This window comes from Tachypleus tridentatus, chromosome 8 (genome assembly GCF_004210375.1).
Source record: "Tachypleus tridentatus isolate NWPU-2018 chromosome 8, ASM421037v1, whole genome shotgun sequence".
In the NCBI taxonomy this organism is placed as follows: Eukaryota; Metazoa; Arthropoda; class Merostomata; order Xiphosura; family Limulidae; genus Tachypleus; species Tachypleus tridentatus.
The window spans coordinates 130,542,728-130,566,603 of NC_134832.1; the positions used below are offsets into that span (position 1 = coordinate 130,542,728).

A 23,876-nucleotide genomic window follows, 5' to 3' on the forward strand; every position below is an offset into this window, starting at 1 on the left:
AATTGTAAGCCCACAGACTTACTATTGTGCTACTGGGAGGCCTCTGCTTTCTAGCCAAACCAATTTTCTATCCATTTAATAATAATTCCCCCACACCCAGAGATGTTATTATTGTAACAAGTCTTTTCTGAGGCACCTTATCAAAAGCTTAACAACTAACTGGCCAATAATTGTATAAACAATGTCTATCCCTTCCTTCTAATGATGTGTGAAAAATATTGGCTAAAGTTTCACAAATAAAAGTTCCTATAAAACTCTAGAATATAAGTTGTCTGGTCCATAGGATTTATAAATTTTTAGGTTTACTAACTTCTCTTAAGTCAGTATTTCTCCCATACATTGAGTGCTGTGGTTGAGGCATAATAATTACATCTTTCTGAAGACAATATGTAGTGTAATAAGTTTACCATCTCATAATTTTCTGACATTAGCTACTCACTATCATTTTTAAAACGTCCAGTCTCCATCCTAACATTTTGCTTACCCATTATACACCTACATGGTGGTCCGTATGTCCCTACCCATCCATATATTTTATGCATCCAGTGTATCTGTGTGCTGTCCCTCATTCTCGCTGCATAATATTATGCACAATACACTCTTCAAGTTTTAATGGGCTTACATTGGCTATATTTCTCTGGAAAAAAAAAAAGTATAATACATGCGCAACTGAATATAACATAATAATATATGGATGGGTAGGAACTTACGGGCTACCCTGTAGAGAATTTCTTATTGTTTAACTCTCTCAGCCAACCACCTTTTTTGCCCTTTTGACTTATTTTTTAACCAGGTCTCTATAACCTTCCAAGTCCTTGCTATTTTCAGAAAGTTTAAATTTCATGAATTCATTATATTTATATCTGATATGATCTCTTAAACCTTTACTGAACCATACTGCTTATTCTGCCCCACTTCCCTTTTTTCATCTACATATTTCTTTAGTATCAGATGCAAAATTATCCACTAACACTAACTGACTCAACCTTACTGCTATATTCTTTAATATACCCTAACTCAACAGGATGCAATTCACTCCTCACATACAAAGCTACTTCTCACCCTCTCTCTTCAGTACTCTACCTGTAGTAAATAATCTGTAGCTTGGTATATTAAACAAGATTTCTCTCATCAAAACTGTTAATATCGAACCAAGTCTCAGTATAACACATATTGAAATCCACTGTATCCAAAACTGTCTTGAACTCATCAGTTTAATTTCTAATAGTTCTAGCATTATGATAGTAACAATCAGTTATATATTTTAAAACAAATTCATATTTTGTGCCTGTTGTACACATTTTCCTATCAGTTATATTTCTAATTTTACTAATATCATAACTCTCATATCTCTTTAATCCTAGTTTAAATCTATCAATACAACTCAGTTAAACTGCCATTGTTTAACTGAAGCTCCTCGATTTTAATCATATTGATAACCCATTCTGAGACCCTGTTAGCAGTTCTTCTAGTGGGGACTATAAAAAAAAAATCGGTTTTCTCTTTCTGTGCCTTCCGGTATGACTTAAATTAATCTTAAATTACTGTGTTTAACTTTGCTACTTTGAATTCTGCAACATCAACTATCATTAGCAGGTCCTTACAAGGAAATTTTCTAAATAGAGACAACAAATCTAATTGAGATATTCTGATGCTAGATGCTAACCTAAATTTAATGAAGTAAAATGTGTTTCAATGCGATGACGCAAGGTACTAGGGATGTTTCAGATTGTGTTTGCGGAGAGGGGGGAGGGGACTGAGTATGAATATGCATTTAGGTTGCTTACAAACTTAGGACTGAAAAAAAAAAATCGAAATAGAGCTAGCCTAAGTATCTCAGTAAAATTATATACATGGATGACACGTTACTTCGACAATGCATATATTAATGATCTTTTAAAATGGAAATATAAATGAATAATGACACAGTTGCTCTACTGGCCTATTCACCTTTATATATCAAATTTCATATGAAAACTGAAATCATAATTTTACTGACCTCGTTATCATATCGCAAAAGTATAAACTGATGTACGTCGATGAATAGAAATACAAATCACTTCCCAAGGAAGAGTAAAATTACCGTATGTGATCTAATGATGGGAACAACTTCCTCCAGCAAAGTCGTGTTCCGTGAATACACAGAGCTTCACCTTCCTTCTGTCATTCTTTTGTACAAAGTCATTGGCAATAGAAACGAGGTCTAACGATGCTGTGCGTTCCTTGTGGATGTGGAGAACTGCCAAACTATTAAAACGAGATTGGTTCATTGTTGATCGTAGCCATGTCTTGAGTCTTCTGGCCGTCGAGAAGCTCCTACAGCATTAGTTGATGGGTTAACAAGCAGGAGTTTGACTAGAATTATCACTTCCGTGATTAGGCATCTTTGAGGTTCTTTCAGCTGCTTCACGGCCAGATAAATGTCGTTGAAGCATTCAAAGTGACGATCTTCAGAGTCACTGCGTAACAGTCCATTGAGGAGAGGTAGTTGTGCCTTGAGAGAAAGGATGTCCAGATCATCACCGTATTTGTCCGCCAAGTTCTTCAGCTCATCAGGAGTATCCTCTTCTTGAAGAGATTTCAAGAGGAGATCTTCCATATGTTGATACGCCTGGAAGCCTGGCTGATCAAAACGACGGTTGATTGCGTTAATGGCAAGGTCAAGAACCTCAAAGTACTGCCTTCTGTAGAATTCCTTGGGAGACGACGGGAACGATGGCTCACCGGCTCCTACCTCAAAACGCTTGGGCACTCTCTTCTGTCTTGGCATTTGAGGTTCGGAAATGTTGAGCTCCATTGCCTGTCGGTGCACTTCTTCATATATCTTGTCAAAATTACCATCATTCCTCATTTTATCAAGAATGCCTGCTACCAGTTTTGCATTTTGTTGTCCCTGTGCTGCAGACATGCAGGTCTTCTGCCATGTTTTTGACAAATTGTCCGTCAAAGAGTACACGGCGACACCAAGATGAAGAGCGAAGAAGTACTCAAATTTCTCCATTTGGGATCTGACACCTATTATTCGTTCCTTCATTTCAGAGTCTAGACGATCTTCCAGACAAACGTCCCACTCCAAGAGAAGCGCTTCGTAGTTGGCAATGATGCGGTCGAAGTTTTGGCCGCGAACTGTCCACCGAGTTGGGCAAATCACCTTTAGACCTGCTGTTTCTAGGTTGATGTCAGCTTTTATTTTTTCGAGCAGACCTTGACGCTTTGGTGAAAATTTTATAAGCTTGCAGATTTCGTATGTGATATCTAGGGTATCAGCTAACAACTTAGACCCTTTTGTTGCGTCACATACTGCCAAATTTAAGGCATGCCCATGGCAATGTGTATAGTGTGCCTTACGAGCATCTTTGAGGATTTGTTCAGCAACACCTCTTCATGATCCAGCCATAGGACCTCCGGCATTGTAGCACTGGCCCCGACAGTTGGCCAGGGTCAAGTTCATCCGAATTATCGCGTCCTTGATGGCCAATACGATGGTATCTGCCTTTATGGTGGGGATTTCATAAAATCCGATGAAGTCCTCATGAGGTTCCAGATTGTTGTCAATCCATCGAATACATATTGTAAGCTGTTCCTTGTTTGCAACGTCAGTGCATTCAACGGCAAGGATGGAGAAATAACGACCGTTTCTGATGCAAGACTCCACATCTTGCAATGCCATTACCTCTAATATTTCGTTCTGAACATCATGTGTAACATACTTGTTGGTTTTTTTCTTAAGCCACTTTATCATTTTAGAATTATCCTTTGCTCTGAGGTGATAAAGTTGTGTGAAGTTCGATTTTTCATCGCTGTGTCCTTGCAAAGCCAGTCCCTGTCTAGCCAAGAACTGTAAGTTCTTGATGATCTTGACCATGTTGCTCCTAGATTCTTTCTTCTCTTCTCCCAATGTCATGTCCAACATTTCGCCAATGTTAGAACATGTTTTGGGAAGAACTATTACATTTTCTACTGCCATTTTATGGCACTGCGACATTTGGTGATCTCGAAACTTTACCTTGCCTTCTTCCAGTTTGAAAAGCCATCTCGGAGGAAAGCCGATTCTTTGTACTTTGCATTGAGTTTCTGCTCTTTTCTGCCAGTAAGCAAGTGTGATAAAGAACCGTATTTGAAACCTCTATGTAGTGTTACCAAGGAAATTCTTCGTACCATGACGGTTGAAATGATCGTTTGAATTGCTTGCATTCCCTTTTGGGGTACTGGAAATTTCGTGGTTGATTTGGTTTTGACGGGATTAGCAATTCCGCCTGTAAACTGTCATCCATACTTGCTTTGCTACCTACAGAAGAATGGATGCCTTTTGAAGCTGTCGATAGACCAAGAGTTTCTACTGACGACCCGCTTTGCTGAACATCTGCCTGCTGTATAGTTTGTTCACATTTCCTTTGTTTAACAGGCAGCTTGGGACAACAGAACTTTTCCATCGATGACTGTATTTTTCTTTTTCTGGGAAGGGGCTTTGGACTGACATATTGAAATATGAAAAGAAATGACTGTATGATGTTTCCCTATTCAAATCGCCCTATTTTTTCATTTGGGTCATTTTTGGCAGAAAGAGTACCCATTAATAGGGATTTTTAAGAAGAACAATTGACCCATTTTAAGGTTTTTTTATGGGGTACGTTCTACATTCACATCCATTGTGGAATCCTCCATGATGCGCAGGAAGTCATTACCCCATATAACGTACCCATCCAGGTCCATAGGAAGCTACCTAGTTAGCTGATAACATACCCATCCCGCGCCGGTCCGTATGAAGCTATCTAGTTAGATGCGTGCGGCCGACCGGCCAGCGAGGGATCGGGGCCGTGCGCACACCCGTGATTTTTAAATGTTGCACTTGAAATTTAAAAATCACGCGTGTGCGCAACGTGTACACATCGAGCATGAGCGACAATAAGGGTTAGAATCGGTGCGAGAACTGTAAGAATATCATTTTGAGCGATAAACTTACCCATATTTAGGTCAAAATGGATTGGGTGGGGGAAAAGTAACCTATTAGAGCGGAATACACCCATTAGGCGAGTACCTCTCCTGTAAAATTGTAATTACATTAGGGAAGGGGGTGGTGGAACGGGATATTGACAATTTAGACCAGTCTCACGTACAGGTGATGTTTCCATTTATGTTTTGGATATCAAATTCAGGGCTGCCACTCTAAACTTTTATTAATAATTTTTAATTAATAATTATAAATAATTACCCATACCCACATGGTTACTGATCTTTATTAAGTGGGATTACCTTGAACATCATTCTCATTGGATTTGCTCAAAGTTAACAATTTAGAAAACCCCACACCCCTGCGAGTGTCCAAACTTGATTAAAACCATCCCGCGTGTCAGAGTTGTGCACAGTAGGCCTATTAAATGCTTAATTGTAAATTGATAGCCTACAACTTACAAGGCTACAATACATAACATAACTGCCTAAGAACAAACTGACAATTATTAATCTAAGTTTATTTTGTACCTCACTCTCATGATCCTCACTGGTAGAAGCATGATCCATCTTGAGCTTAAATTCTGTATCAAGGCATCTGAGGGAAATTTTGGAGTCGTAATGAGACGCCTGGTAGGTTTTAGAATTAGTCTGAGCCAACTTCGTGTGTAGTTTATCATGCACACATGTACGTTATGTGTATGCATACTGTGTTACGTTTTGTTTCGGTTCTTATAATGCATATATTCGTGTGTGTTGTGATAGTTAGCTCGCCACCATGCACGCAAGGTCCAAGAATAAAAAACAACAACATCGCCACATTCTATTTGAAGTCACGCAACAATACGCGCGCACAGCCCCATGCAACACATACATGATTGATAATATCGTGTGTGTCTACATCTCTGTAAGATTACGGTCATAATATGCAATCAAAGACAGGGCACGGTATGTAGTACAGATCCGCACGCGCGCCGTAGGCCTCGCTCGTTTATTTTATTTTTTTTATGTCGCGCACCTACGTCACCGCTCGTGTAGTCATGTAGGAATTTAAATAGGGTAAAACAAACGATTTTGATACCAGCAGGATGTACCAAGCAACAGAATAATGAAAATTTCATTTTAACCAAGAATCAAAATATTATCTATCTGCGACATTTCTTTCTTTTTTTTTTGCACTATTGAAAAAAAATGGTTGTTAGCCAAAAGTGTGGGGGGGGCAACAGTCCCCCCGGTTCCGCAGCCCCTGCTTACACAGTGATCTATGCTTGGCATCTCATTCCTACAATGTATTCTCTGACAAAATGACGCTATGATCCTTTTCATTAATATGGTTTTATCAGTATTGTATACATAATTAGCCCCAACATGCACCATCCTCAACTGTCTTTCAGGTTATATCAGTTATATCCTATATCCCAACTCCTGGAGAGCATAAGCATATTTGTTTGCTCTTCTTTCTCATGTCTAACTAGAGGTCTACTTAAAATTATAACTTTCCTATCCTCTGTGTTTCCCTTACCTGCTTCCCTCTCATCACTATCAAATGCATGGAAGTGGTTGTTATCCTAAATCCAAGCCAATCCTTATCCCTAAGTGCATTATTTTACCAGTTTTTTAGCCCCATTTCTTTTCTTAACTCAACTATAAGACACTAAAAATAATTATATCTTAAGAGAAGATGAAGGATTGGAAAATTATGTAATATGTACATGGTATGATCATTTTAAGTAGGTAAATTAAATAGTCACTTGACCATTGACTTTTTATATTTATTTGGTTGCACAATATTTTTCACACTCCTGAGTATGAAGTAAATTGAAACAGAAACATGTACAGTGATTTTTAAAACAGTTTATCAGTGTTTGAATAAAGGTTTTGATTGTGTATTAAATGACATTTATCAACCCCTCAGTGTATGTCTGTAGACTTATGACACAATAAACTTGGTTTCAATAACCATGGTGTAATTTTATGTTTAATTACAAACAGACAAAAATTTATTGTTTGAGTATTTTAAATATTTAAATAAGTTCTTTGAATTTAGACATTTGAATATTTTTTGTAAGATGTAGCCATCAACAAACATTTATTGGAGAGGCCATCTTTATTCGTAAACTTCATATATAAAGACAACCATATGGTTATTTTTATTCTCTTTTTGGCTCACCAATACTGAACAGTCAATCTTAGATGGGTTTGTAAATTCTCTCTGTTGGCAGTGTGAATACCAGGAAATCCACCTTTGCACTATTTACAATTTACACCTCTTGTGATCCAGTTTAAAGTTCTCTTTCATGAACTGAACCAGACATTTCCTTAACCATTCTTAAAATTTATCAAATGTTTTACCATGTATCATTATGTCATCTAAATAAAAATATAACATTTCAGGCCATATGACATACCATGTAAGTAATAGTTCAGATGTACCATAGTTGATAGTTTCTTGTATACAATTCATTTTAATTCCTTAACTACATTAGTCGATTGAGAGATACAGCAATTTAACTTACATCAGACAACTTCAGCATCTTGAACTTGGAAAAAATCTTTTGAAAGAAGTTCAAGCACTGAGACAACCTCTACTTTCAGCCTGGAAAGAACTAATTTCTAGCTCCAAACATGAGTTTCTAAGTGATATTTCTTCAGTATTTTTATGCATTTTCAAGTAGTATGCATAACTACCCACAAGTAGTTTGATACTTCATTGGTTTAATTCTGCAACTTATCAAACTTTCCAAGAACAAAATTCCTTGTTGATTGGTTTGTATCTTAATCTTGTACCACTAAAGGATTCTTTGTTAGTTTGTACAAGAAAAATAACTATTATATATCCCACTGACAATTTTTTATTAGTTTCACTTATACACCAACAAAACGAACAAGTGTCTATTATGCACACACAACTCTGTAGAAAGCATTTTTCCAGAGTTTAAAATATGTACTTCCAGTATTCATACATATCAAAACAAAATTTTCTACTTCTATAACATCTGTTTAAAATAACAGGAAGGCAAACAATGATTTATAAGTACAAGTAAGAGTTTTATTGATGGTGGAACATATTGCATGTTTGGACAAAATATTGGTCTGCCTTGTTCAGAAGTAAAAGACCAATGTTTTGCAGAAAACTTTATTATTTTACACCATCAATAAAACTTCCCTATGCTTATAATTCATTATTTGAGTATCAGTTGTTATATTAACAAACATGTTTCCTTTCTGAAGTATTGTAGCACTATTTAATGGCCATATCCTTTTGCAGTTTCACATATATACTTTTTTTTCACTTAATTTTATGGAATAGGCAGGAATGACAATGGTGAAAAGAGGCAGTATGAACCATATAACATTGCATGAAACAAACTGAACAAAGTATATATAGAATTCTGCACAGGAGTACAAAGGAAGAATGGAAGGTATGGTATTAGGAGAAAAGGTTAAACAACCTTCCTAGGGAGCCAATGTCTAAGTGAGAAAGACTTGATCGAGAGGATAACATATGAGGAATGGTAAAGGATGAAGGAAACATTAATTATATAAGTTTTGGAATAACTGTGACCACATGCTAGAATGAGGAAGAAATAGATCTTAAGGAAAAGAGAATACAAGGAACACATTACAATGGGTTCAAAGGGCATAGAATACAACATTCAGATCCAAATCTAACAGACCAAAGGAGCATGGTGAATGGAAGAGATAAAAGGAATGAAAAAGGTGGGAAATATCTGGGGAAGAGAACACTTCCTGGAAATGAGAAACTGGAGGGTGTTCAATATGGCAGCCCTATAATGAGCACCAGTTGAAACAGAATCTGATCAACGAGCCATAAAATTGCAATGGGATGGTCAAAAGCCATAGTAAATAGACCAAAATCTGAAGTAAAATCTATGCCTCTGGTACGTAAATAAATGGAAGGGCAAGTAGTATGGGCAAAGAAAGATGCTACATGAGGGGTGAGTCCCCGGAGTGAAGGTAAGGTGCTGGATGAAGTACGTCCTATTGGGGTCGTTGGAGAAACAATTAGGAAGAGGGAAATAGCAGGGGCTGTTGTTCCAGTAAGGGCCAGAGCAGAAGAAACCATGTTTGAGCCATCCAATATGGAGGAACCAACAGAACATGAGAAGGAGTGATCTGGATAAAGAAAATGACTCTGGAGGGGAGAATCTGATTGGATTGTAGGCATACAAGCCTAAAAATCCCTCCAATCCCAACTGAAAGCATCCACCTCATAAGCTGAGGAGCAAGGAACTGAAGAATAAAGGGGAAGAAAGTTTGGCATTCCAGTGAGTGGCAAATGCATATCTATGTAATATTTTGAACTGAGAGCAAACCTACAGAAATTTCCAAGGACGAAGAGACCACTCCATGGGGAGAATTTGGTTTGGATGAGATAAGTGACTGGCCATAAGATTAATAATTCCAGGGACATGATAAGCTAAAAATGTCATTTTGTAGTTGTTGGCCAAATACAGGACATACAGAGTTTGAAAACACAAAGGTCTGGACTTGGTTCTCTGTTCTTTTATAATATAGCTGACAACAGTTAAAATTATCAGAATGAACCATAACCACCCACCCCCACAGGAGCAGAAGAAAATTATAAAGAGCCAGATGAACAACCTAAAGTTCCAGGATTTTGATACAGAGATCAGCCTCCTGAACTGACCAATGACTCTAAAATAAAAAAAAGCTCCCAATCCACCAAAGAAGTGTTTGTGAACAGATGAGACTCAAAATGAGGTGGAGAAATGGGAACCCTCACAACTGTAAAATTCCTCTTGAGCCACCATTCAAGGTTGGCCCTGATTCCAGGTGCAAGGGTAATGGTATGATCCAAGCAGCATCCAATAAAGGGAATGCATGTGCTTCTGATCAAAGAGATAGAATAATGTAGGGCCTTAATGACTCTCCACTCCATATTATGGAGCCCACTTAGGAAAGACTGGGCCTGACCAAGATGAGAACTAATGAGAACCCCCAAGTGAATAAGGTGCACAGGCACAGTAAAGAACTTTTATAACTTCATCAAAAACCCACACAAGCATGTTCTTGAAGAAGTAAGTGCAAATTAGTAACTAACTTGGCACAAAAAGAGGTGAGCAGTAGCCAGTTGCCAATGTAATGATGAGTCCAAAGACCCAGTGAGTGAAAATGACATGCAAAAGAACATATTCTTAGCAAAACATAAATGGAGCTGAAGAAAGACCAAATGGCAGTGCCAAGATGTGGAAGACAGAACCCTCGTAGCTAAACCAAAGAAAAAAAAATTATTTGACACTGGGGCAACTGGACTATGAAGATAGGCAGCCAAGAAATTGAACTTGACCATCCACAATTTCAAGGAAGAAACCCATTGAAATGAGAGGTAGATCTCCATGGTGAAGTGAAATGTCTCCAGAGAGGTAGAACTCCATGGTGAAGTGAAATGTCTTCAGAGAGGTAGAACTCCATGGTGAAGTGAAATGTCTTCAGAGAGGTATACAGCCAAGACAGATCTATGATGGGTTTCCAAAATTATATATTTTTTCAGACAAGAAACAGATGAGAGTAAAATACCAGTTGAGTGGGTACAATCCATTCAATCGTTCCTTTGTGTAGGAGGTCTTGAATAGACTCAGCAAGACGACTAAACGTGATACAATCCCAAGGAGGAGGGAAAGAGACCTGGCAGTTGAATATAAGGGAGAGCAGAACTGAGGCAGAAACATTTAGGTAAAACCTGTAGAACCCATAACACTTTCATGATACATGGCCAAAAAGACACATAAATGAACATACTTAGAGAAGGTACTCAATATTTACAAATCAATACACAATAAACGTTTTTGGAATCTACAAAGTATAAAAAAATGTAAACCTATGAATCTATAAATTTTACTTTTAAAAAAATCAACAACTAAAGTTCAAAATCACTAAAGGAATTTTTAAAGATGAAAGAACCTCTAATACAAAGGATGTGAAGTCAAAGTTAATCCTGAAAGACATGAGAGTAAAAAGGCATCAAGTTAACGGCAATAATCTTTACTCAAATTTAATCCACAATTAGATGCAATTGGTAGTAAAGAAAAAGAAAATTAAACCCCTAAATAACAAATCAACACACCCACGAAATTGGCTAAAAGTATAATTGCCTATATAGTAACAATCATGCAAAACCAGTACATATACCAAACATTAATAAAAACAAAAGAATAAACAAACTCTAAATGCAAATTTAAACACAAATAGCCCAGATGATAGAGAAAAATCATACAAATCTAACTTACCAAAAACTGACCAGGTGAGACACAAAAGACGTAAAATACAAGTGCAGAAATTAGGTCCATCCATACAAGCAACCTAAACTCTATAAATGGGTATACTAACTGAGAGTAAGGAATACACTGAAGAATGTATCACAGTTATCTAGAGAAGAAGAACAATACCTAAACTAGCAGGTCACAAGGATGCATGGTAACAGGTTGAAAGTGTCATAGAAAAAATAAAAACTATAAATAGTGTGTTTATCTTCATACAATTTGATAGACTTTTAGTATTTTTCAAACAATAACAAAAAGTAATAACAAGAAAGGAAGAGGCTTCTTCACAAAAAAATCATAACATCAAAGAAAGGAATCACTGGCCAAATTTATGAGAATAACTCTCCATGAACTAAATCTTGTGCTTAACCAGCAGATATCACTGACCTTAAAATTCTGGGGCTTGTATCAAACCCACTGTATACTAACACAGGAATTTTACCAACTGCTATGTTAATTCTCTCAACACGGACTCAGTCAATATGACTGAACATGTGATCACTTTGTGCTCATTTAAAAGTCTTTATAGATTTAATGCCTCTAGTTTTCAGAATTTTTTATCTAACTTTATAAAACTTGATAGACTTTTAGTAAATGTTATAAGACTTTTACATACAAAACATTATATTTTTTAGTGAAATATTTTCAATGAACTAAAACAAAGATCTGTTCATAAATATTTGTTTTGAATAGCCTGTGTGTAAAGTAATTTTCATGTTAAGATTAAAGATACTTTTCCATTCCACAAAAATCTCAGATTTCCATTGTGTAATCCCTAAAACTTTCTTAATACATTTAAAATGTTTTTGTTTCTTTCTTGCAGTAAAACTACATATTTTATTTTTTCTACCCCATTTCAAAAAGGTCTATTTGATCAATTTCATAAATACTAAAAAAAAAAAAAAATCTAAGTTGTTCCTTTTTGTTTCTAGAATAATTTCAAATTTGTAATATGAAACTACATTCATAATGGTATACATCCATTTGCTATTAAATTTTATTTTTCTGTTTTTTTCACTACTCTTTGAATTGTGTAATTACTATTTGTGCCATTTTTGTCGTATCACTCATTGCACATTATGCTATCAAACTGCACTACCCATGAGCTACAACCTAGTTCCTCTCATTCTTGCCTGGTAAAACATTATTATATTATTATTATTACTATTTATTTTACCCTATCTAATTTTACCTGACCAAAAAAGATCCATATTTTTACATTTTAGTTACCTTTAGAGTGTTAAATAAAGAACAAACAGGAAAAACAATGAATAAAATAATTACCCAATTTCTGTTTTCTTGGTGTCAAATGTTGAGGACACTTAAGCTTATTTTGTATAGTAATGCACTAAACATTTTGTTAATTAAATAATACACCAAAGAACACAAACTAATAACATGCAAAAGGGAGATAAGTTTCACAAACAGTTACAATTTTTCTGGCTTTCTAACTATGCAACAAAAGTTGTTACAAGTTCATCCAAGCTACATGTTGCGATTCCCATGGTAAACAAAGTTGTATTGTAAGTGACATTGAGGCTTATATATTCAGACATAATATAATACGTCATTGGGTAGATCAAACCTTGATTTTCTATTAGTTATAAGTAGTATATATAATTAAACACAAAAGAGAACTTGTAACAAATCCTGAGAAAGAAGATGTGGCAGGTGAATGTAGCAAGATGGGTCTGATTTTCTAGTTGAGAGCCTTGTAACCTAACAAAATTGAAAACTGTACAAAATTATGGTTTGTCTGAGCAATCATGATTTTATAGTGAGTAACTTACTTTAATTTTGGATTATTTGAAGGGGTGATGGATAAAACTGAAAAGATGCCTAGAAAAAGTGTCACACTAACTGAAGCTCAGGATTTTTTAAATATTACCTTGTAAAATTAAGACCTTAAAACTTAAAGTATTAAAATATATATTATTATTTAAATCTTTACACTATGCTAATTCATTTCATGTACACAAAAAAGTAGTTTAATAAATCTTGACACTAAAACTTTATGTCATACATAGTAAAGGATACAAAAGGGTTAAATCTCAAATTCATATTAACAAATTAGAAAAGAGAAGTTTATCTAAAAGAAACAAGTATAAACAACAGAAATCAAACACAAGTAGTTAGAAGTGACATAAATTTGTGATCCATCATGGTCCAAATCTGCCACATGGAGAATGATTTAAAACATGTCTGTACAACAAAATGCCAACTAAGAAAGTGATCATTGTGCTAGAGTAGAAGAAGTTAGCTAGTAATAAATGACACAATATGATTGATGGAGGATAGTCACCTGATCAGCACATGTTCTGAAATGGTGAGAAAATAAAGCAGTAGAAAAGACTGGTGCACTGATAGGAAACATTTTTATAGCAATGCTTGAAGGGCAAACCAGGATCAAGATAGCTTTGGGTGAGATGAAGTAATATTGTTTTGGAAAAAGACGTTAATAGAAAAACATATTGCAATGGTCTGGAGTAACTTGCCACTGCAACCAGAGTAGAACAAAAAATAATAATAATATTTTAACAACCACAGAAATCCAAAGGGTAACTTTTAAGTTACTGAAATAAAAGTTGATAACTTACCACACAGGAAACAAATGTGTGTGAAGCCAGGACATGAAATTAATGTTAATGAACAATACAGTAAATAAATCCAAGTTAACAAATATTTCAATAAATATATGAATCAGGAGGAAAAACACAACGACAAACTTAATCACAAAATCACTAACAAGATTTAGTAACAATCAGTAATAATATTCTTCAGCTGCATCTTGTGAACTTGTCTGTGAAAGTTCAATGTACGATTTCCATTTACTTGTTAGGTCACAAGATTAATAGCTAATTATGAGTAGTGAGTTTATACATTTTTATCTAATGATGTGTTTTTAGCCACATCATAATAGCTCACAGAATGATTTTTGAGTTTTTTATTTGGTCAAGTACAAAATTTTAACTTACAGCTCTAGTATCTCTTGTTTAATATGAGATCGAAATGCACTTTTGGTTTCAGGAGGTCAAACCCTTTCAATTCATATATTTGATCATGTTTAACATTATGTATATTAATTTATTCTAATTCTGCATGATAAATTATAAAACTGAGCTGAGTGAGTGTACATGTGTTCCATACTTGATATTGCTGGCACACAAAACTATAGTTAATAGAAATGGGAAAAAAAAACTCTCTTAGATTAATTTACTCTAATCCTGCCTGAACGAATTTCAAGTGCCATAGCTATTGAGGATACCCTCTTGTATTTGTTACTAAAGATTACATATCTGTAGCAAAAATGTAATTTAATATAAGAACCTTCATAAAACTTTTGTTGAAAACATTGATCTTGTATATAATGTACTTTCAATTATTAATTTTCACTATTAAGATCCTATGGATATACAAGCAATATCAAAGACAATATGTGGACTGTATTCAGCTACAGAAAGAAACAATATGAGACAAATTTATTAATTTTAAGAGGGAAAAGGGTATGTAACATAAGATTGGTCTTTTGTGTCGATTCTAACTTTTTTGTTACATTTCTGACATACATCAAAAACTGAACCTTACTGATTTTAATTGGTGACTGTATTGTTCATTCACTTATATGAACATGACTTCAATGTTTTTATAAAATGTTTTTTAAACAGCTGCTACACAAATTACCATATGTACATAATGAATACATTTAATATATAGAGTAAGACAAATACCATGTGTTTGTATGATACTCGATACATTATATAATGTTTTTAACTAAACTGTTTCTTTTAACAAGGTGACCTAACATATGGTCTTTAGGCTGACTATTTTTATATATATGAATATTGACTGATGGTTAGCTATTACAAGAAGTATGCAAAAGAGCCTAGTAAATAGCTATGTTACATAGTGGTTTTCAACATACAGTATTATAAATAATAAATTCATCAAAAAGAATCAATTGCATAGTTCAAATGATGAAACAGGTCTTATGTGTTTGAACAATTTATATAATTATTTACTGTGTGGGGAAACAAGTCAAACAAATACCCAAACTGATATCTAAAGAATTGTTAAAATCATTTTGTGTTTATTTTAAAAATTATTTATTAAGTTTCTTATGTTTTAAAAATCCTGAATAAATTCATGAATATTCTTCACTACAGAACAGTTGATGTTCTAGTAACAGTTACAATTGCAGTGTAATGTAACAATAAATTTCGTACAATCCATAAGGTGTAATGTATAATTTAACATTGAAACTTAAAACAAGTATTTGAACATTTAAATATTTAATAAAACTACTTTTATTGTTAAATGATGTGAAACAAATTAATATTATTAATTTAATGCTTAACCTGTGAACAAATAATAAATATGAGATTATTTTTATATTACACTCAGTATTAACATACAAGCTTCTAAAAAATATCAAGCACAGTTGTGCAGAAATTCATAAAACATGAGCATGTGGTATGTAACTCAAAGGTTAATTGGTTTTCTTAGATTTGGCAAAACTATACATTTACATTACAAATATAAGTACAGGTTGTATATATTGACCATGAATATATTAAGTTATTAAACACATCATACCCGTTACAGCTGTATACTTCAGTATTTCAGGTCATAAACATCACTTGATACCTCATACAAAAATGTGTAGTATGAAGGAAAGTAGGCTTACACACACTCTTCAATATACAAGCTGTGTACATTGTAAGGTTTAACAAATTTCAGAAGTGGATAATGTGTGAAGTACTCTTCACTAAGCACACAGCAAGGACAGCAGTTGAATATGTTTAATTCTGTTTCCATCACAAAGGTCATGTTTAATACATCAAACATTAATATGGTAATAGATGAGGTCATATGAAGTATTACTTACAGAAGTATTGGTCATTAACATATTAATAATCAGTGTTTAATTTTAATTATTTTTACTGTAGTATAACAGATTAGAAGTTTCTTTAAAGTTTACTTCTGAGTGTTTTGTTGCCATTTAAATAAAACCTTAACAACAAGTATAATAGAACTAATGACAATTAGTTGTATGTACATATTTTAACATTTTCTTGTATGCTGTAGGTCAGCAGCAGCTATCCTAGATGTATGATAAATACTGGTATTTTCTATTTAAATTAGTTTTCATTCATAATTTTTACAATATACACTTATATACTATTTTTTGTGCATTTTGTTTTACTGTGTAACATTCTCTGTTACATATTTTTCTAAATGTGGTAACAATATCTTTTGTAATTCAGATGTAAGTATTTCATCAATACTATTCATTTATCACAGACATAAGTTATATACTACAACCATTGTCCTGTTACACTTTTAAACTTCTTTATCATGTTTATTGTTGTTCCATCTTGAAGTGAGGCTATATTGTGGTATTACAAGTTAGTATGAGTTAGGAGCTTTACTTCATTACTGTGAAATGGGAATGATCATTGATGTAGTAGCTACTATAAAGAATATAGAGCAGTGCACTGTGTTCATATTATCAGTTTATCTTGTAATAGATGACCTGTGCAGGATATTTATTACCTTGTTCTCATCTATCTCTTGTGAAGACATTTGAATTGTATTTTGCCCTCTTTTGCATGATCTAAGTGGCTAGTAGTTGGATGCAGACTCGGTCGTTACGTTTTCATTAAGATTTTTTTGTTCTAATTTCACATTAATACGAGCTTCGTTTTCTTGTACCATCTATGTTTGAAGTTATGCAAAATACATGTGAACTTGTGTTTTGTAGATACTTATAATTGTGTTGAGTATCAGTGTACATGAATACCATTCTTTAAGGTCATTCTAAGGCTGAGTTAAATGAACTGATTGCTACTTCAGTTAGTGTGCTTTCTGAACACAGTGTATCATTTTCAATGAAATTTAATTTCGATCAATAAAATAAATTCATACATTATACACACAAACATGTAAGTAACATTTACAGAATAAAATAATTTTAATGTTTTGTTTTTTGCTTGTAATTTCTATAACAATCTCAAGAATTTCAACATTGTACTGTTAACAGGTGATGTTTTTAGAAAATATTCTCAAAACCCATTAAGATGATGATGTTATTTTGATGAATAAAAGTAAAGTTAATAATTTGTAGTATTTAACATGTACACAAGAACCATTTGATAGTTATGTAGTAAAGTATGATGACTAAATAAATAGGTTACAAGACAGAAGGTATAAAATGTTTTATGTGCATTTTGTTACCTACTTTTAATAACTATATATATACTTGTATATCAATGTGACATATTTTATATGACAGTTTAATAACTGTATGTATAGTTGTATAACAATGTGACATATTTTATATGACACTTTAATACTTTAGTAATTTCCAGTTCCACATGTTTTTATTGTCAATCTTGTTGATTTATTTAGAACTAGTTCTCTTTATTAGTCTTTTCACCTAATGTAGTACCAGCTTTATTTATCAGTCTTTTCACCTAATGTAGTACCAGCTTTCTTTGTCACTTTTCACCTATTGTAGTACCAGCTTTATTTATCAGTCTTTTCATCTGATTGAGGACAAGATTTCTGTATTTTAAACCAAGCTGTCTTCCAATGTACCAGAGTTGTTTATCACCTAACGTTCACCAGTTTTTCTGTCAGTTTTGTTTATTGATACAGTATTAAATATTTTATTACTCTTTTTACGTGATTGAGTAACAGATTTTTGTCAATCTTTTATACCTTATTTACTACTGGTTTTCTATCATGCTGTTTTCTGAGGTATTTAAATTCCTAAATGTTAGTCTTGTCAACTGATTGTAAGAGTTTTATTAAAAAGTCAGCAACTCTGTCTTATAAAGTAACTAATTCCTTTATTGTCCATCTTGTTAGCTAACTCAATATTAGGTTTACTTTTATTTTTATGGTGACAAAAATTCCCACTTAACGTATGTGCTGAAGCTAACACTTGACGAATGGAACTGGTTTTGAACTTGAACTACTTAAATGTTAAGAATACATACAAGTTGAAGTCATGGTACCCTAATTGATAGTTCAGACATTTAACCAGTGTATGGTGGTATTCTAGAGTACAAATTATCAAGTGATGTGAGACATAGTGCAATAACTGATAGTTCAGATGTTTAACCAGTTTCATGGCAGTATTTTAGAGTATAAATAGTCAAGTGGCATGAGTCATCTTGCACTAATTTATAGTTCAGATATTTAACCAGTTTAATTTCAGTGGTTAATACACAAAATGTTGCTTTCTATTGGCTATTGTAAATGGAAAATATGTGTAGATTTAGCTCTCCAAACATGGGTTTGGTTGACTCCCCACATAACATCTTTTTGCTTACTTGTTTATAGTTTTGATACTATTAACTTTTAATGTGGTAAATATATCCTCAAACACTTAACAGACTTTCAGTAAACATTGTAAGTACTTCACATAAAAAATATATTTATAGTGACATATTTGTAATAAGCTAAAAACTATTTTTCTGTGAATATATTGAGTATTTTTGTCACTTGTTTGTGCAGAAAGTGATGTGAATGTTAAGATTAAAAATAATCTTCTTCATCTAAAAATCTCAACTTTTATTTGCTTTATCTTAAGTACAATTGTTTGTTTTTGGTAAAACTATATTTTATCTGTTATTTTCTCTACATAACGTTGGTCAGTTTGAATTATTTCCTGACAACCAAAGAAATGGTGATAATTAAAGGAAATTGTCTGCCTTCTAATATTATTATTGAATGTTCTTGGAGAATGTGTTTACATGTAATCCTTTTGTGGTGATTGTGTGTAAAGATATTTACATTGTTAGCCATTTTACTTCCTGTAGCTCAAGGTGTACCTGTCACAATGTTTTACCAAGTTATGTTTAAATTTTAAATCAACAACTTTATAATCAATATACACAGATAAACCTGGTATAAAACATAGTTAGCGAACACAATTTTAATATTATGTAAGTTTTAAGTTCTTATTGTTGAAAATAAATATTTATAAAATCCTAAATCTTCCCTGGTATTAGAATTGTGACATTTGATCTCTAGGTCTTTCCTCTTCTCTAATTTATTGTACACCCCTCCAAGAAATAATATATTTAACAGAGATTTCTCATTATAATATAGACAAAGTGTAATTTTTATATTTTTCATTGTTATTATTCTACAAGCCATAAAGTAGATAATCAGATCACCTGTTGCATTCTATTCTACACAAATACCAATAGTTCTCCTTAATGTTTCACACAATATTATTTATACTCAATAGAGGGCTAAAGTTTTAATCTGTCAAATGATCTAGTTTGTGGTTTGCTTCACACAACTCTGTCTATTATAGAGTCAGAAAGCCAGAAATTATTATATTTATAGGACAGTGTTTTTTGTGTGTTTAATCGCATAAAACATTATTTATTGTATCAATACCATCAATATATAAAAAGTAAGCTTACATTTTATGACAGCAAGAGAAAAAAAAGAAAGACCCAGGTGTGTACCTTATTCCAATTTTTCATTTGTTTTCTTTATTCATTATTATAACAGTAAGTAAAATGTAAAAACAGAAACTTATGAGATAAGGTAAAGTAAGAAATAAAAGAGATTCTTGTTAATAAGTATGCTTGTGATCAGCTCAGGATTATGTAATTTGATATGCTAATATTTATTTCATAATTATTGAGGGATTTACAACTAATGACACCTGAACCAAGTATCTAATGACAGTTACATTTTTTAGTCAAATTGTCCATCGAGATTGAAAAACTTATATTCAGTGAAGCTTTGTGCAAAAATTGTTTCAAGATTTTTTCTTTTATACCTTGTCTGTATAGAATTCTGTGGGTGTTAGTTCATCTTTTCACCAATAAAATCCAACACAATATTATGTACAATATGTTTAATACAATATCAAGAATAGAATTTAAGCTATTCTTAATTCATTATTTTACAGTATTAATCTAAAAACGTAGCACATATAAAAACATGGGCAAATATTATTTACAATAAAAATGCCATTCGTAGTTCTTGTGTATATATTTCAGAACGGCTGGTATTGGTATTAACACTTTTATTGATAAACAGAGAACAGTGTTTCGATCTTCCTAGGTCATCTTTATGTTAACAGAGAGAGTTGGCAGCTGTCTGTTGCTTGACACACGTCTTAGGGAAGAGAGTATAAACAGGTACAGGATTGAAGGGGACATTGCAATAGGATGTTAGGTTATTAATTAGTATAGGTATAAAGGTGCTCCTTTATATTGGTTTAATTTTGGTTTTAATTTCTGTATAAGTAAGGCTTTTTTGATTTTGCATTTGTTTATATTTGTTTCCCTGCTCACTATCTGGGAGTTTTCTATGCTTATGTTGTGCTTATTTGACTTGCAGTGATCAAAAACATATGAAGGTGTTTTCTTTTGTATTTTTTAAACCTAGTTTCCATTATTCTGCTTATTTCTCCAATATAGAAGTCATGGCAAGTGTTGCATTGTATTTTATAAATGATGTTGGTGTTGTGTTTGCTAGTGTAGTGTTTACTTAATATGGACTTTAGTTTTGTACCTGGTTTTTGCATAAATTTGGTGTTTACTGGAATGTTGTGTTTTGTTATAAGTTTTTCCAGATGTTGGTATTTTTTTGCTGATGTTTGGAACATATGGTTTGCAGCAGTATAAGGTTTTGTAGTTTGTCGTCTTGTGATTTATTGTTGTTTGTTTGTTGTTGATCTAGGTGTGTGTGTATAATTTTTTTCACAGTTTTTTGAGGAAATTTGTTGATGTTGATGAAGTGTTGTTTTATTTTGTTGACTTCATTGTTAATTTTATCGGGTAAACATAGTTTTATGTTTGTGTTTATTTGGTTTCTTAATATGTTGAGTTTTTGTTTTGCTTCATGTGCTGAGTCCAAAAGAATGTATAATCCAGTATGGGTGATTTTTCTGTGGATTTCTGTTTTGAATTGCATATCAGTTCTAGTGACCTTGAGGTTAAGAAATTCTCTTTGGTTAGTTTTTTCTTGTTCACAAGTGAACTTAATGTTGGGCTTATCGAGTTAACATTATTGAAAAACTAAGAGTGTTTTGCAGATGTGAATCCAGTATGATCAACATACCTGTACCAGTATAGTGGTAGGTATGAATCTGAATTGATCGCATGAGATTCAATGTGTGTCATAAAAATGTTGTCTAGAACTGGTGACATGGGATTCCCCATACTTAGGCTATTTATTTGTAGGTAGTTTCGGTTATTGAACATAATTAGTTTTGGTGGTAGTGAATTCTATAAGGGTTGCTAATTGGTTGCTGAGGATGTGTATCAATCCTGTACCCATTTATACTGCTGTCCCTTAGACGTGTTTGGCAACAGTCAAGTGCAAACTCTTTTTATTAACCTGAAGATGACTTATTGAGATCGAAACGTTATTCTCTGCTTATCAAAAGAAGTGTCAATACCCATACCAGTTGTTCTGTGATACATTTTTATTTCAAGTGGGTTTCTCGTCATCAAGTGTTCTTATGTATATTTTCACTCATCTTTCCGATTGGAACGAGGTAGAGTTGTTAAGTATATTTTATTCTTTTTTATTATTAAGTTGTTTATTTCCATGATGTTTTTTTCTTTGACATTGACTCCATCTATCTTTAAAATTTCATCACCTAGATCAAGTATCCGAGCAAGATAAATCAATGTTGGATAATCTCGCATCCTTGTCACGAACACTCCTGAAACTATCAAAATAATGTATATACATGAACTGTAAGATCTTTATAGTAATTGTTCTTTGTTCTATCTGACTAAAATTTATCTAAGAATATCTAACTTGTTTTGTTCAACGATGTTAGTGAGGTTAGACAGGAATATGAAATAGCTTGAAAAAAAATTGTCTATATAAGGAAACAAAATGCTTGATGATTTAAATTGCGTTAAGCAATTAAAATCCTTCTTCCATCAAATTATCTTATTTTCGTTAATGATTCAACAGTTACAGTTGGTTAAACTGCCGTTTGTTTCTTAGTAGTCTTTATCCTTTTCTATAAGTAAGAATTTCCCAATATGGTTATGCTTTAAGAGTGACAATCAAATCCAACTTATTCTGTCAGAAAAGAGTTGGTGGTGGGTGATAGTCAGTAACTAACTTTTATATAGTTTATCAGTTTAAAATTTGAAACCGCTTTGCGGAAATATTCTATATGTTGCTTTAAGTGAAATATATGGTAAAATATAAATTAATTGATCTGTTACGACAATTTGGTGTAAATCTCTGAGTGTGTGTGTGTGCATGTTTAGTCTTAACAAATGTTTGTCTGTACTATGGTCACCATAACTATTATACAAACTTTCTCTTTGAAACCTCAAAAGTGTAAAACTAATAAAGTGAAATTTAAAAACGTTAGAATAAAATAGTTTCAGTTACGATGGAAAACCTTTATTCTATATATGATTTCAAAACAAATCAATTATTTAGGTAATTCTTACTTTCCCCTAAAATAAAATAAAAAAAAATGCTGATTTCTACAAGATTAAATAGTGTCTGAACTTGCTTTACCTTGACATCTAGTAAGAAATCTACTAGACTAAATAATTAAATTCAAAACACAATAACAACAACTTCTACAGGTGAATTCTGACTTTTAATAATTACATTGTTGCAACCTTTGGTATGGCATCATCATCAGTTCGAAATTGTAGTTATTGTAATTTAAAATTAACAGCTACCTTATTTTCTGCAGGATTATATCATATTTACATTGACAATTTTGTTTTCCCCTATAATGAACCAAATTGAAAATAATAAACTGAACATATCATCTTTAGTTCGGTTTGTAGTCACGAAATATATTAATGAGCTAGATGTTTAGTGAAGGATCCTCTAACGTGTTTTGTTTCAAGAACAGATATAAACAAAATTAAGAGTAACAAATATTTTTATTTCTTGGTTTTCAAGTTCATATGTCATGCTGTGTTGTATCCTACAGATTGTATAATTATTATCGTGATTCATGGCATGTGCATATTGCAAGGTGACATCATTTTAGTGTCTACTAACTGATAGACAGAGAACATATTACTGTATAGTTGTGTAAATGGTTAAAACAGGCAAGCTTGGTTCTCTTTTACGGTAATAATAATAATGAGAAAACACTGTTCAGATACAAACAAGAAGCTCTTTACCTTTACTGTTTCTCATCCTCCCCTTAGCTATAAAAAATCCGTATGGTTTGTAAAGAGGTTTTATCACCTCCACAACCTGTGCTCCATCTGGTTGAAGATCAATCAGTCGACCACATGTGTAATCGAAAATAGGCTGGTGATTTATGTCAGCATTCTCATTACTATTGTGACTGGAGTGTGGTTAATACGTCATGTGGGAGAAAAAATGTAGTTAAAGCAGAGATTGTTTGTTGTTTCTCTTTTAAATCAATGTGGACTGAAAAGTTAAGACACACAATTACTGTCATACCACATAGCTGTTAAAAGAAGTCCCACGAACCAATATGATATACAAAATCCATACAATTTAAAGTTTACTATAAAATGTATTTTAAATCAAAAATAGTCTATTATTCAAAAGTAATGTTAAAACTGTTGCATTTTTCACATCTAAACAACACGCTTTTTTCAAACTATTCTTGCCGAG

At 33.0% G+C, this 23,876-nt stretch overlaps 1 protein-coding gene and 1 long non-coding RNA gene across 2 annotated transcripts; both read right to left on the minus strand.

The window, feature by feature from the left end:
• Positions 1 to 2,266: 2,266 nt before the first annotated feature.
• LOC143224009 (zinc finger MYM-type protein 1-like) lies at positions 2,267 to 5,520 on the minus strand. The gene is made up of 3 exons (XM_076452474.1): positions 5,482 to 5,520; positions 3,403 to 4,084; positions 2,267 to 3,300 (listed from the first exon to the last, which is right to left on the minus strand). Exons 1-3 carry the CDS (start codon positions 5,518 to 5,520, stop codon positions 2,267 to 2,269), a joined length of 1,755 nt encoding a protein of 584 aa, XP_076308589.1.
• Positions 5,521 to 20,134: 14,614 nt separating this feature from the next.
• LOC143223492 (uncharacterized) lies at positions 20,135 to 23,676 on the minus strand. Its single transcript, XR_013012933.1, has 2 exons — positions 23,411 to 23,676; positions 20,135 to 21,966 (listed from the first exon to the last, which is right to left on the minus strand). It is a non-coding gene; the product is annotated as an uncharacterized LOC143223492 (long non-coding RNA).
• Positions 23,677 to 23,876: the final 200 nt, after the last annotated feature.

Coding starts and splice junctions, on each gene's coding strand:
- LOC143224009 (XM_076452474.1), bottom strand. CDS start 5,520: ATGGATCATGCTTCTACCAGTGAGGATCATGAGAGTGAG. Junction 4,085..5,481: donor GTGAGGATCATGAGAGTGAG/GTACAAAATAAA, acceptor GCTTACTGGCAG/AAAAGAGCAGAAACTCAATG. Junction 3,301..3,402: donor CCAGTGCTACAATGCCGGAG/GTCCTATGGCTG, acceptor TAAATTTGGCAG/TATGTGACGCAACAAAAGGG.